At 34.6% G+C, this 15,439-nt stretch overlaps 2 protein-coding genes across 6 annotated transcripts; both read left to right on the forward strand.

The window, feature by feature from the left end:
* The first annotated feature begins 2,188 nt into the window (after positions 1-2,188).
* LOC18055710 (5'-nucleotidase domain-containing protein DDB_G0275467) lies at positions 2,189-10,589 on the forward strand. 4 transcript variants are annotated; one of them, XR_002903856.1, is made up of 15 exons: positions 2,189-2,336; positions 2,461-2,491; positions 2,827-3,036; positions 3,144-3,280; positions 3,385-3,534; positions 3,999-4,100; positions 4,765-4,929; positions 5,107-5,217; positions 6,247-6,344; positions 6,880-7,003; positions 7,146-7,235; positions 7,838-7,882; positions 8,769-9,089; positions 9,650-9,857; positions 10,051-10,589. XR_002903856.1 is itself a non-coding variant. In XM_006453453.2 (14 exons), the coding sequence occupies exons 1-13, from the start codon at positions 2,292-2,294 to the stop codon at positions 9,108-9,110; spliced, it is 1,650 nt and encodes a 549-aa protein (XP_006453516.1). In that variant the 5' UTR covers positions 2,189-2,291; the 3' UTR covers positions 9,111-9,155; positions 9,650-10,007. The 4 variants fall into 4 exon arrangements, 3 of the variants coding, with proteins under 3 accessions (XP_006453516.1, XP_006453519.1, XP_024033243.1); XM_006453453.2 differs by lacking the exon at positions 10,051-10,589 and having other exon boundaries at positions 8,769-9,155; positions 9,650-10,007; XM_006453456.2 differs by lacking the exon at positions 10,051-10,589 and having other exon boundaries at positions 9,650-10,007.
* A 1,671-nt stretch (positions 10,590-12,260) lies between these two features.
* LOC18055711 (cinnamoyl-CoA reductase-like SNL6) lies at positions 12,261-14,491 on the forward strand. Of its 2 annotated transcripts, none has more exons than XM_024178040.1 (6): positions 12,261-12,611; positions 12,709-12,866; positions 12,963-13,151; positions 13,759-13,912; positions 14,029-14,215; positions 14,312-14,491. In XM_024178040.1, the coding sequence occupies exons 1-6, from the start codon at positions 12,488-12,490 to the stop codon at positions 14,403-14,405; spliced, it is 906 nt and encodes a 301-aa protein (XP_024033808.1). In that variant the 5' UTR covers positions 12,261-12,487; the 3' UTR covers positions 14,406-14,491. The 2 variants fall into 2 exon arrangements, with proteins under 2 accessions (XP_024033808.1, XP_006453520.1); XM_006453457.2 differs by having other exon boundaries at positions 12,265-12,611; positions 14,023-14,215.
* The last annotated feature ends 948 nt before the right edge of the window (positions 14,492-15,439 follow it).

A 15,439-nucleotide genomic window follows, 5' to 3' on the forward strand; every position in this document is an offset into this window, starting at 1 on the left:
ATCACCAGCTGCCTCACTGTCATGTGAACTCCATCATCCCAACGAGTACCGTTCTGACCTCCCCATGGTCCGACTGCTATTGGTTTGAGCTGGGGATGATACATTCTCAACATTGCCGCCGACGCCGCTGACAATGAGAGGTTCTTCGGTTTGGGAGAGATGGGAGAAAGAGAGATTGTTGGGGGAGAGATGAGAGAGAGGGGTATTTTGGTCTGAAATGCTTTTTTATGGCTAATGTTGATAGAAGTTTGTTTAGAGGGTTAAGATAGAAAAAGCCAAAATTTTTATGGCTATTGGTGTAAATTTCCCAAGAAGTAGAGAGGGAGGACTGGATGATAGGAATGAGTAATTTGAACTAATTAAAAATTTGATGATATTTACTTTTTTTTTTATCATTTAAACATGAAAAGCCCCAAAACAAATAAAGCCATAAAGCATTAATATATGATGTTTTTGATATTTTTAAAATTTAGAAGGGATTTTTTTTTTTTTGTGTTTCAAATTAATAATAGGCTAAATTTAAAAATGCATTTAAAATTTTTCAAAAAGCCCCGCAAGAGCCCCTTGCTGGGTAAAACGTGGCGCCAGCCATGGTCGCAGCAACTCGTATAACAGTATCATGCATCAATTGCAATCAAGGCTGAGGCTAACGCCACTTTTTAGGTGGGCTAAAATTGTTTTAATTACTGTTCACACGAGCCATGCAAACCACGAATTGTTCACTACACAATTGAGATAAATAAACAATTCATCCTGATTAAGATGATTTTCTTCAATTACAGAGACTTGCTTGAAATTTTCAAATCAAATATCTAAATTAAGAAATTTGTGTAATTAACTAAAAAATTATTTTTAAAAATCTTACCCGGGCTACCGCCCGGATTAGCCTCCCTTTAGTTCACCCCTGGTTGCAATACAAAATGAACATCCCAAGACCATTATTTTCTAAAATTTAATCTACACTTGTTTTTAAGTGAAAAACCATGTGAGGCCTCTAGTAATGATAACCTTTTATTTATATTAAATGCACGAGTGAAAATAGTGACACTCTTATATTTTATGATTTCATATAAGGACGTCAATTTAACTCAGATTCGGACCCAGACTAATTTGGAAAATCCAGATCCGGTTCTACCCGCACCAGAATCATTTAAATTTGATATCCGGATTCAATATTATCAACCCAGATATTTCCAAGTTCGAATCCAGATTTGGGTAAATAGAAAAATAAAAAAAATCAACCCTATTACTCATATTCACAGCCAATGCCATGGCCGCCAAACCAAATCCAAACATTTCCTCTCTCTTCAGCCCTTCCTTTCATCAAATCGTGGTCGTCACTCATCATCGTTTCACCACCTTCACTGTGTTTGTATTCATCGTCATCATCAGCCATCGTTCGTCCAGCCATGTCATGGGTTTTGGCCTCCGTTTGTCCACCTTCGCAAATCAGGATCTCGGTTTTGGTAGCTGCACTTCTAACCCCAGTTGTTTTGCATCTAGAAACCTAAATTTTGTTGTGATTTACTCTCAGATGTTCATTTGCTATTTGGAAAAAAGAACTTCAGCCGCCATTTCTGCTCTCCCCTTTTCTTGACCTAACGCCACAAAGCCCAATTTGTCATCATCATCATCAAGACATCATGATTATATTTGATAATTGAATTTAAGTGCTCTGATATCTTGGGTTTTATTTATTTATTTTTTAATTTTCCATTATTGGTGTTAATAGATTAGGGATTAGAAAGGAGTTCATTGAAGAAAGAGATGGAAAGCTGCATCTCTTCAACAATCATCCGAATTATAAACTCGGAATTCGGAAACCCAAATTTTTTCGGGTTTAACTCGGATCGAACTCAGAAGAAAAATATTTGGGTTTACATCCAAGTCCAATATTAAAAATTATCATCCGAATCGGAGATCGAGAAGACAAAACTCTGACCCAGACCCAGATTTTACCATCCCTAATTTCATCGCAGGCATAGATGGACCTTAATGACAATTATAGGGCTCGTTTTACCAAACTTTTAGGAATATTGGGGGTAAATGATAATTACCCTAATGATGACTGATTACGTGCGTCACTTAAAAGAATATTCATACGACCAACACGTGTGTTGTTTTTATTAACCGAATTGAATAAAAAAATGGCGGCTACTATAAAACGAGTTTCTCCGGTTCAATTTTCAATTGGAGGCTTGGAGCCCGAAGTCAAAACCCTAACGAACTGTTTCGAGCCCAATCTCTGCGTCAAAAAAGTTCCAATGAGGAGCTGAATTTAACTCTCAACCATGGCCTTCCATCGACGCCTTCTTCATTTTCGCTCTTCCTTTAACGTATACATCTCTCTTTCTGTCTTCCTCCGTATATTTAAATACTTCCGTACGTATTTGACTACGTATATTTTTACATATATTTTACTTTCTAATCATGTTCTTAATGCATTGGCCTTTGTTGCAGAGACGGAGCTTTTCTCCTGGAGCTCGAGAAGGTAAGTGTTTTAGATTTTAATTTTGCCTTCTCTTCCAAACATTTTCAAGTAGTAAAAGGTAAAAAAATGGTGGTGTTTGATCATAGTTCTCAAAGGCACTTTAGGATAAAAGAAGTAATTCAGTTGTTTTCTTCGAGAAACATTTGAAAATCACTTTTCTAGAAAGCACTTTTTGAGTTTCTAGCCAGAAAAGCATTTGAAGTGCGACAAAAGTGCTTTTAACCGCTAGCATTCTTTAGAAAGCACTTTCAAATTCATTCCCTGAGCTTTTGTATATAAATCACTTTTTTTAAAAAAAAAAAAATTCTGACTATGATATTTACTTCGACTTTCAGGTTTTAATGGAAGCCTCCGAAGTTACAATGCAACTTTAACCCCTGAGCAAACATTATTACAGATTGTAAAAGAAGTTAAACAAGATGGAGCTGATAATTCGGTTATGGATGATGAAATAGCCAAAATTCGGCAGGAATTTAATGCTGCAAAACAGAGTTTTCTCAAGATTCCTGAGGCGTTAAAGGAAATGCCAAAGATGAATCCTGAAGGTAAATTAGTGCTTTCTTATGCTTCAGTTAAATCTAAAACTATCAAGTTTGCTCTTGAATTAATGTTATTATTACTTTTGTTGAGTGGTGTTTTTGTGTTCTGCTAGGTATATATGTTAATAAGAATCTGAGGTTGGATAATATACAAGTGTATGGATTTGACTATGATTATACTTTGGCGCATTATTCTTCCAACTTGCAGAGTTTGATATATGATCTTGCAAAGGAGCATATGGTTAATGAGGTTAGTGTGGGGCTGTTGATTTGGCGATGTCATGCTGATGCTATTCTTCATCACATACTTTATTATGATGTGCTGTTTAATGCTATTTTGGCGGTGATTTGCAGTTTAGGTATCCTGAGGTCTGCATAAGTTTTAAATATGATCCAAATTTCCCAATTAGAGGCCTATACTACGATAAGCAAAAAGGTTGTCTCCTGAAACTGGATTTTTTTGGTTCAATTGAGCCAGATGGATGCTACTTTGGTCGTCGCAAGGTAAGTTGACTATTGATCAGATCTCTGCTAATTTTGAGAGTGTTTGGGGATGTTCTTTATGATTAGGTTGAGAAATTGAAAATGGTTGACGCACCCACCAAAATGTTTTACTATTTTATGTGTCACTTTTAGGTCTTGTCAATTGAAACTCCTTTGTGAACCATCAATGAGCAGAAGAGAACTGCATGCTCATGTCTATTGGTATTTTTATCCAAAACCAGTACAGATCTTCTGGAGCATGTGTCCATGTATTTTTAATATTGAGATTGCATTCTTTGTCTATGTGAACAATATATATGTCTATATATATATGTGTGTGTGTGTGTGAAATTGAGATTGCATTCTATGTCTATGCAAATAATTTATTAATTTCAATGAATTTGAGATTTATTTTCTGTCTATACAAAGACTGTATTGATTTCAATGAAAAAGAACTATTCCTGATAAAACATTTTTCTCTGCAGCTTAGTAGGAAGGAGATAGCGGAGATATATGGTACAAGACATATTGGGCGCGATCAAGCGCGGGGCCTTGTTGGGCTGATGGATTTCTTCTGCTTTAGTGAGGTTAGTTTAATTATAAATGCGTTTTTGCATTGCTCTGAAAATCAGGTCTGCCACTTCAAGTTGTTGTAGGAATGTTTGGGTTAGACATGGTTATAACATGTGAACATGATTTGTGAGTGAACTGTGTGTTCGCATATTTGGGTGGCTACGAGCTAATTATCTCTATGCACTCTAGGATTCAAAAAAAAAAAAGAAAAAAAAAACTCGTGCGTCCATGTGAATGCTGTGTCAAATCATGTCCATGATTTGCCCTCAATGCACTTATCCTCGAATTGTGAGATGTGAGAGAGTTTTGTGGTTAATATAATTGTAAGATTTGAAGAGAAACAAATCTGATACACTTTTTGCAAATGGCATTTTGGCAATTCTTACTTCAGCCAATCAATTCCTTCGCTCCTTTTCTAACTGTTTAGGGTCTATGAATCACACAGAATTTTCTTTGAGAAGAGAGGGAGAGAATTTTCTGGTCAATGTAAATATGGTTTGAAGAAAAATCTTATTCACCTTTTGCCATTGGTAATTGGTGATTCTTACTAAAGACAAAGCATCCCTTCTTTCCATCTGCATGGGTCCTATGCATCACTCAAATTTTCCTTTTCCTTGTTTTCTTTTAAATTATTATATCCTGTGACATTTTGTTTTATCTTTGCCATGTACTGTAAAGGCTTGCCTTATTGCGGATATTGTGCAATATTTTGTTGATGCTAAGCTGGAATTTGATGCATCTTACATCTATGAAGATGTAAATCGCGCAATTCAGCATGTCCATCGAAGAGGCTTGGTTCATAGAGGAATTCTTTCTGACCCTAATAGATATTTAGTTAAAAATGTAAGTTTCTAACTGTTTTTTCTTATTTTTGGCTTATGTAATTAGTTGAAGTAATCCAGAGCCTGATTGTATTGTGATTTGGAGGATTACATATTCTAGCAAATTATCATATCATCAAGCTTAAAGTGTAGTTTCAACCTGGAATTTCATATCTGTTCCCATGCGTTTTATTTTCAGGGTCAGGTGCTTCAGTTAGTCAAGATGCTGAGGGAGAAAGGAAAGAAACTTTTCTTGCTGACTAACTCTCCTTACTATTTTGTTGATGGAGGAATGCGTTTTATGTTGGAGGTAGTTAGGGACGTCATAACCTTTGTTATGATATCTTAATAACATTGATGCGTTTTTTGCTTCTATGACTTTCAATAATAGAATTGAACCACTGTTAACTGATTGGTAATTAATGATAATCTGATACTTTTGCTCTAGTTGCTTCCTCTCCCCCCTCCTCCCCCCCCTTCTCTTTCCTTAAGGCATCAATTTGATGCAATGTGGTTACTGAGTTTATCATTCAAGTGTATAAGTTCTGATTGTTGATTGTGTATGTATCTGAAGTATCTTAATTCTTTAGAGCATCTTTCTTATTTACAGTTGTCGTCTAAGATTAAATCTTGTGGCAACTTCAGATTTAATAGTTCAGTTTCTTGTATCATATGATCACATATCTGCCATACCTCCCAATTTCATATGTTTGGAAGAAGAAGACATAAATACAATACATGCAAAGGTCAAACATTTAAGCATTCTCTCTCTCTCTCTCTCTCTCTCTCTCTCTATGTGCGTATGTGTATGTGGCATTTGATGTTGATTTGTGGAATTGTGTGTATTATTGTATTTTAGTATTTCAATTACCTTCATGTCCTTTTTTAAAAAGATTTTTGCCGCTAAAGGAATTTAAATTGAAAATCCTAATCTTGATTTCGATGGTAAAACTATATAGTTTTAAATTAGTCTGTTACAAGTCTTCTGATCCTATCTCTTCTGCTAGAACCTAGACAAGATGTGGGAATTTTCATATGAAGTAATTTGAGACGAATTGTCTGTTTTTTTGGGGATGTATTCCGGTCTTATTAACAGATTGCATTTAATACTTCGAATATCACTAAGTTTAGAAGGCAAGAGAAATATGACTCACTGCTTACCCCTTTTCCACTCCATTGAGAGTAAGGGACAAATTTTTGTTTGAGATGGTTTAGGCAGTTATACTAATAGTTTTGCCATTTGCTTGTTCAGTTATTAATTATTATTATTTGTTTTATTTTTTCTTGTCTTTATGCATTTAATGTTTACAAAGCCAGCTAATCTTTTCATGATCACTAGGATTCCACAGGTTACACAGACTCATGGAGGGAGCTTTTTGATGTGGTGATTGCGCAAGCTAATAAGCCAGACTTTTACACATCTGACCATCCTTTCCGGTCTCCTTCTTCAACTTGTTTAACTACTTTTCTTACTACTGCATCGTTAGAACATTCTTTATTGTTTTATACCATTTTCTTCTTTGATGTTTGATGAAAGTCAAAATATGTAAAATTTGCAGTAAGATTGTCGTCAACTAATCTATATGCTTTCTAATTTCTTAAAAAAAAAAAAGGTTAAACTGTTCTAGTAAATATTCATGCTGAGGTTCGCTGTGCAGTTATTTCAGGAAGGAATACTGTATGTAGGAAGTAAAACTCCAATGATTGCCATTTCAAAAACATTATTAGAATTTTGATATCTAACAACTTGTGGGTTTTGATATTCTGTTTCTGCTGAATAGCATGAATTAATTGCCTTTCCAAATTAGTCATCTGTTTTGAAATTGTGAAAAATTTTTATCAGTCTTGTTCAGTTTACCAAACTAAAACTTCTTAGTCTTCCTTGCTTTTTCTGTGTTTCATGGTTTATTAATTAGCAACATCCAAAAGTAACATCTTTTTTCTTGATCTGTTTTCTGGAACTTTGATATAGCTGCTATGACACAGAGAAGGACACTTTAGCTTTTACAAAGGTGGATGCGTTTATTCCAAATAAAATCTATTACCATGGATGCCTTAAATCATTTCTTCAAATTACTAAGTGGAATGGCCCAGAGGTAGGCAATTAATTACTTGCTTTTCTTAGTAATCGAATAATTTGATATCCAAATGGCTTCAGTCAACTTGAAAACTCTTCTTCTTGGCATTTGATGGTTTCCTAACTGTTTGAACACTTGATAATTCCTTTTACTTTGGTAGGTGATATACTTTGGTGATCACCTATTTAGTGACCTAAGAGGGCCTTCGAAGGCTGGTTGGCGCACTGCTGCCATCATCCATGAACTGGAAGTATGTCTCTTCTTGTATTTCGTTTTACTTGCTTCTTTTTTGCTTGTAACCCTGTATTAGTATAAAGAGTTGATTGTTTGTGGCCTGAATTTTGTTTTTGGTTATTTAGCAAGATTGAGCAGTGTTTGCACTTAATATCTAACTATCTATGCCATGCAGCGTATGCTGGACAAGTCTCATCAAAATATTGACTGCCTTTTATACGCTTTCTTATTATTTATTTCTAAATCATGATGCTGTATCTAAATTTATTTGATTTTAAGCTACTGCCGGGATCTTTGTCAACTAAATTTATATTCTATTACTGTTGTTTTTCTCTACAGTTTGATTCTGATAAGACCTAACTAGTAACCGTCATATCACTTTGACCAATGTTAAGGCTTATATTTTGTTGGGATCTCTATCAATGATGGTTTGTGCCTGTCAAAAATGCCTGCGAAGTGCATATTAACAGTTTTGAGACTTTCTCTTCAAATATATGAGTATTACAACAATGCAGGCTCCTTATAGTGCTCTGTTTAGATATTTTATATCTTTAATATTAATAGCATTATTTTGAAGCTTCTTATAAAGATTTCTTGGTTGCCCATTAATTGATGCAGAGTGAAATACGTATACAAAATGATGAAACTTATCGTTTTGAGCAGGTACAGTTCAGCCCCTTTTTCACCTTACTGTATTTTCTGGCAATGTTAGTGTATTTATTTCTCATTAATCTTTGCAACAAAATTTATATAGCCTACAATACACAGTTTGCATTAAAACTTGATAGTCTAGGTGGATCTCTATTGACATTGGTAACTAATTTTCCTGTGTTCTTCCTTTTCCGTTTCCTTTTCCTTTTGAGATTTTTAGCTGGCTATAATCTAAATATTGGTACATCCAACTTTTAGTCCTTGCTAGTATATTTGCAATAAAAGAGAAATGATATCTTTTTCTCTGTTTTAAGTAGGAAAAAATAAGAAGGAACATATTGAAGGATGAGTGGATGACAACATGAATTAAAATTTTCAGAAAAGCACATACATTTCCTTGTTTGACAGAGAGTTATTGATTTGCTGGAGAAATATCTGTAATGTAGTTCACCCAAAATGGTATAGAGGCTACTATATTTTCCTTGGGGCTACTCCATGTTTACAAGTTTATTCCACAATCATACCATTCTTTACCAAAAGGCTCCAAGTCCATTTCTCAGTTCAATAATAAATTTTGTAAGATTTCGGAAGAAGCTGCTATGTTGTTAAAATGCTTACAGAAGATTTCTGTAAGCATGTTGTTGTTAAAATGTTCATCACAACCTTTTAATGTCACTGTCATTGATTTGCCTTCTTTCTCTGTCTCCTTCTTTCTTTACATTTTATTGTAGAATTCTTTTGAATACTTTGCTTAGTCTTTTTAGCTCATTCTTGATTTGAAGAATCTGCAGTGAGAATTGAATTTTGGTTGCTGACTCACTAATGTAAGAAAATTTTTATATACATGATAGATTGCATCTTGAATTAAAAAGGTTTGTTTTGATGCTCATTGACACAGGCAAAATTTCATATAATACAAGAATTGCTTGGTAAATTGCATGCGACTGTAGCTAATAGTCAAAGGACTGAAGCATGCCAGTTACTTTTGGCTGAGCTTAATGAGGAAAGGCAGAAGGCACGCCGGATGATGAAGAAAATGTTCAATAAATCATTTGGAGCCACATTCCTGACCGACACTGGTCAAGAATCTGCTTTTGCATATCATATTCATCGATATGCAGATGTTTATACCAGTAAGGCAGAGAACTTTTTGCTGTACCCACCAGAAGCATGGCTTCATGTTCCATTTGATATCAAAATCATGCCACATCATGTGAAGGTAGGCCAGGCATTTTCCTGAAGAAAGTCCTTTGCCTCTTGTTGACCACTGCTAATACTGTAAATAGTAAGTAATAAATTTTGTAAATTTTCATGTTCAAATTGCCAGCTTGTTAACTGCCTTGATTCTAGTCTTTCTAGAGTCCTTACTGTATCTTTACTGTCATGGTCTCTGCTTATGTGTGTTTACGCACTGCTGCATGTGTCTTTATTAATGCTTTGTGATATCCAACAGATGACAGATTGGTTATAGTCACCATTGAGCCATAGGGGTTCAAAATGTGTGCTCCCTGCTTGTTTCTCACTCTTTAACTTTTTTTTTTTTTTGTATATATTTAGGTTTCTAGATGCCTGAATCTGAGTACAGGTTGGGTTTAGATGTGGCAACTGCATACTCGGTTTACACTAAAAATGTTGAATTATGATACATCTGACCATGCTAGAGTTTCAAAATTAAGGGCATCTTTTGAGTTGTTAAGATGGTAGATTCTATATCAAATTTATGTTTTTTCATCAACTGTCCATCTGCATTTCTTTTGATGGTATGTTCCTTTCTTTCAGGTCCCCTCAAGCTTGTTCAGAAATCAATAGTTGGTAGTAGTCCAGCAATTCTTGATTGAGGTGAAAATTTTTTCATATTTCGCCATTATTAGATTTACTGTTTATTCATCTATAGTTCAACAATAAGAAGGGCAACAATAGCACGCTCATGTTCCATGATTATGTGGAAACGTGAAGATTGGCTGGGAAGATAACTTGCATAGAAATTGTAAGTAACACTAATATTCTTTTTGAAACCTCGATTCCTTTATAGTTTAATTGTATTATTTGAAAATAAAGTGAGTCCATTGAATCAAAGTCCTATATGCAATAATTTTACGCATATGTTATGAGATTTTGGTTTTTGTAAAGCAAGTAACGTCCTTCCTTATGGGTCGTTTACCTTGTGATCCTCAAATCAGATTTTAATCATTAAGTGGAGCGGGGAGGAGTCCTGCCAATAGCAGATTGCCTACTCAAAACAAATGCATTAAAAATGAAACATTGAAACAATCTTCAACCGTTAGATTTTTGGTAACCTGAACACCCAAAAGGGCTATCAATATCATTTACTGGCAGAATTCAGACGCTTTTCCTAGCTCGTTTTAGTATTTTAATTTCTTGGGTTTGAACAAAAGCCAAATCCAATCAAGCTCGGATAGAATAACTTCAGCGAGTTGCTATGTGGTGGCAATGTTGACGGCAAGCTCTACTGAATTACTTCCACGTAAGAGAAAGCTGAAAGGCTGTTTCACTTTTTTTGTTTGCCTGGGAGTTCTTTGACTAACGACCGTGGACTGAAGGAATGGTGCATACACCTGTACAATACAGTCCACCAACTGTGCTGTGCCAGCAAATAAATGACATAGGCTCATTACCCTCTTTTTTTGTTTTTTTTTTTAATGTTGTGAACTCAAACGCTTATTAAAGCTTAAATCTAGAACATGAGGTTTTGAAAGATTATTCTTTTATCACTGGAGTTAAAGACCTTGGCTTTGATTTATTTTGGGCTGAGTTTTAAAATTTTTTAAATTTATCAAAATTTCTAAAAATAAATTACTAGTTTAATTAATTAATTAATCATTAACTAAAATTCTCTTCTAATTTGAGTTTTTGCAGAGTTTTAAAAAATGTTATGCTTCCGTAATTTGTTTCCCAATTTTTTTTTGTGCCGTGTCCACTGTCAAGCTGGTCAGGCTTATTGTAATAGGATAGTTGAGACGTTATTCTGGCTTGATTGTAATAGGATTTGACAATAACAAACGAAACTGGGAGCGGCAAATTGAAGATCCTTTGGTATTGGCTATTATTAATGAAAAGTTGAAAACTAATGTTGACTGGGCCCCTTCGAAATAAAATAAATGCTAAACTGATCTGGAGTCCTCGCCTGCCATGTTTTACTTTTCATGAAGAAACCATGCTTACGTTGTTTGCTATTTAATTTCTCTCAAGTTTATCACAATCTTTGTATATTTAGGAGATGAAGAGCTCCTTTCGTTTCCTCTTTTTTTGCCCCCAAACCATTTTCATTGCTTGATTTTTTTTTTTTATGTGTGTTTAGAATTTTTTTTTTCAATTATCTAAAGATATTACATAAATGCTAAACGGTAAACCAAATGCTCTAACTGAGATGTTACCAAGAAAATAAGAAATCTAGGTAAATTTCTCTCTCCCCCGAACAAGAGCATTAAAAAATATTATTGCATTTTTGCGTTTTTCCCATCTTTAGAGATAAATTATACATTAGCTAATCTTTTTGTTTATCATCTTTTCATAATTATCTCATCTTTTCATCATCTTGCATCATGATAGGGTCATTTTTATTCAGCAAACGCCGTTTCAACTTCGTAGTCCACGACCATGACAGCTGCAAAAAATAAAAATATAAAGTTTCACAAATTGAGATTAAAAAAAAAAAAAAAGAGTAATCATTAGTAGAATTATATTATGTTAAAGTAAACTGAAAACAATTATGACAACTTGATGCGCCTAAATGACTAAATGTTTATATACTTATCATAGATATCGTGACACACTTGATATTTTGTAAATTATATCTCAATTACAAAGTCAGAATCAAATTGTTTAGCTAGCATGTCCAAGTCATATTTGAAGACAAGAAGTTTTGTCCCCACTCGCAAGCTACTGTTGCCAATCTCGCATCATCTTCTTTACAAGGCCACGCTCCTTACCTACTTTAACAGTAATCAATCTTAACAAACTGTTCTCAAAGTTTTGTCTACAAAAAATATGTAGGCCTAAGGGTAACTTTTTAAGTAAACTAACTAAATCTCTAGTAGGGCCGCTCATCTTCTTTGAACTTTTTCTTGACTTAGGAATCTTTTACCATCACAGTACTTTAATGATAAAAATTTTAAAAATATATATCAGTAATAATAATTATTTTTTCCTAATCTTTGGTCATGTGTGTCTTTGTTCAACATAATAATACTTCAAGATAAAATATTCGGATTACTTAATGCACTCCGATTAAAGTATGTTTGTACGTTTAAAATTGTACAACACACTCTTTGACACACGCATTGTAAATTTCTTCCTTATTTGTTTAATTTTGTATAAACAAGTAATAATAGTTATAATGATAAATAATAATAGTCTTAGAAAAGGCCAAAAAACTTCTTTCAATCTCAAGAAGGTGAATAAATGAGCGAGTAGATGATAACGTGTAACAAAAATAGCTCACCAAATCATCTTCAATTACTTGATTAATACTATACCACATCTCTCAGCCTTCATATCTCCTCTCACGCAGCACGGCTTCTAATTTCTATATAAAGAAACTATCCAGTGACTAACCAAACATAAGAAAGACACAAGGGGTTGACCAACGCAAGAAGAATGGCTCATGAAGAAAAACCAACGACAGTTTGTGTTCTTGATGCTTCAACTTATGTTGGTTTTTGGATTCTCAAAAGACTCCTCAACAAAGGCTACTTTGTTCACGCAGCTATCCAAAAAAATGGCAAGACATCTCTTCTTTCGTTTTCTTTTTTTGTTTTGGACTTTCCTGGTACATCAGTGAATACCCTTTTGGCTGAACAAATATTAAATTGTTACAGGAGAGAAGGCGATAGAGAAGCAGATTAAGGAAATGGAGAAAGTGGAGGAGAAACTGGTGTTGTTTAATGTCGATGTTTTGGACTACCAAAGCATTCTTGTTGCTTTAAAGGACTGTTGTGCTTTGTTCTGCTGTTTAGATAGCCCAGATGGCTATGATGTAAGCTAATTCCTACATACATGTATATAAGATTTCTGCTTGAAAATCTATAATTATTCCAATCTTTATTTCTTTCTTTGGTGGGTTAATTCATAGGATAAAATGGTGGATTTGGAAGTGAGAGGAGCAATCAATGTGGTGGAAGCATGTGCACAAACTGATAGTATACAGAAGCTAGTCTTCAGTTCTTCTTTAACTGCAGCCATCTGGAGAGAGGACATTTGTTCAGAGAAGGATGTTGATGAGAGGTCTTGGAGTAATCAAGATTTTTGTAGAAAATTGAAGGTTTGGGTCCCAATTCTTCTTATTTTTAATTTTGCATTTCTTTGTTTATCCATCTTCTGTGGCCATGCATATATATGATTTTTTTTTTTTTTTTTGGGCCACCAGTCAATAAGCTTTTATTAACCAAAGCATCATCCACTGGGTTTTAGTGAGTTGTATGTGGACTGATGCTTGATCTTTCACCATCTGCTTTTCTTGTTAGTTGAGGTTCATTATTGGTAAATAGAGAGAAAGAAAATTGCGTAACAAATCAATTTAAAATTGCAATCCCACAAAAAACTAATCCTAAAATCAAATCAAGCACCAATGTTTTTTTTTTTTGCCCCCGCGGAATTGATTGTATTCCATAACCTGTCTGCCAGGATCATGTGTGTTTGTCACCTTTTTCAAAAAAAATTTCATGTGGAAAATTCTTGTCATTTTCTTTCTTGATTAGCTTTGAGAAATCAGAAGCACATGTTTCTTTTGGCCTGCAGTTTTGTTCTTTGGTATGCCAAGTCATTCAGTTCTTAACTTTAACCCTCTGCTAAGGAAATCATATGAGTTGCAGCACTTTGATTGATTTCACAGTCATTGATATTTTGAATTCTCTTATGCAATAATACAGTTATGGTATGCCCTTGCAAAGACACTATCTGAACAAGCTGCCTGGGCTCTAGCCATGGATCGGCTGCTGTGCATGGTTTCCATAAATGCCGGTCTAGTTCTCGGGCCAGCTGTCACTCAACAGAACCCTCAATCAACAATGTTTTATCTCAAAGGTAGAAATGCTCACACAAGCCATAGAATTGTGACTCTTAAGTTGCACAAAATTCATGTGTACTTGTTGCTTAACATTCATTATATGCTGATTTACTGCAATTTTCGACAGGGGCAGCTCAAATGTACGAAAACGGGGTCCTGGCATTTGTCGATGTAAACTTCTTAGCTGATGTCCATATTCGAGTATTTGAGGATCGATCAACAAGTGGTCGATATTTCTGCTTCAATCAGATTGTGAATACTGAGGAAGAAGCTTTCAAGCTTGCACAAAGCTTGAGTCCTTTGATACCTTTACCACCAAGGTAGCTTAAAATTCCCAAAACATGACAAATTTATAAATATTGAGAGCTTCAATTACTTCACTTGTGGCTGAATTGGATACTTTGATGAATGTGCAGGCATGAATGCCAGGGAAGTGAAGTGTACGCGGAGAGATTGAAAGCCAAGAAATTGAGCAAGCTTGTTGAGGCATTGCCTGTTAGTTTAATTTGAGTAGGGTCTTTGTTATGTGTGCCTTTTCATCTTAATATTAGCGATTGTATTATAGTATGTGTTATAATAATCTATTGAAATTACCAACAAATTGTGGGCTCCACTGGTAATGGGGTCCCTTTAAGTGGCTTGACTGGGTTTGCTCCCCAGTTTGAGTCGCAGGGAAGTCGTCTTTGTTGGGAGAACCTGTGCCTCTCGGTTCGAGCGGGGACTTCTAGTCTGGATTGTGGTACGAGCTTAAAGGTGCTTCCCACAGTTGGGGCCTTCCCCAGGATACTTCGTGGTTAAGACAAAAAAAAAATAATCTATTGAAATTTGAGAATAAAATTCTTGACTTCTTGCGTTTGGTAATTTCTAATCATTTCAAAAATAAGTAGTTGTTGTTATTGTTTCTATCATCATTGAATTTTTAAAAATATGACTTTTTTCAATCTTGTCCTTCATCAAAAGGACTCATTTTATGAACAAAGGAAAAAAAAATTGAGATAAAAAATAAAATTTGACTTGTACCTATGAGTTTACTGCAGCATATCCCTATCTATTTAACGAATAGAGTTAGATATCTAATTTCATTTCTAATAATGTGATATTTTCCACGTGGATGAGATAATATGATTTATTTTTTTAATTTAGCTTAACGGCACATTCTCCATGCTCCAGACCTCTTCTTCTAATACAAAATTTCATCAATTTAACTTGTTGGCATTCACAAATGAGATATTTATAAAAAGCTACCAGTTATTTGATGAATAATATATTATCTATCACATCAGTCAATGATAAAATTTTCAATGTTTATCGTTACTCTTGTTCAATTATTAGCTTTCATTGTTTCACCTCCAACTTGGAGGGCAGCAGTTCGAACCCCCACAAAAGTATTGTGGGGGTCTTTCCTTCTTCAATTAATTTGAGTGAAAGTAGTCTTCTCCCTTACCCATGAGTGAGGAGTAGACATTCCTCGAATATTTGTGAGGGTTAAAAATCTGGGCAGAGCTCCATTAGTATTGATGTAAGTTGGTCCCAGTCATAGTCTG

The sequence above is a fragment of the Citrus clementina genome, unplaced genomic scaffold, assembly GCF_000493195.1.
Source record: "Citrus clementina cultivar Clemenules unplaced genomic scaffold, Citrus_clementina_v1.0 scaffold_1, whole genome shotgun sequence".
NCBI lineage: Eukaryota > Viridiplantae > Streptophyta > Magnoliopsida > Sapindales > Rutaceae > Citrus > Citrus x clementina.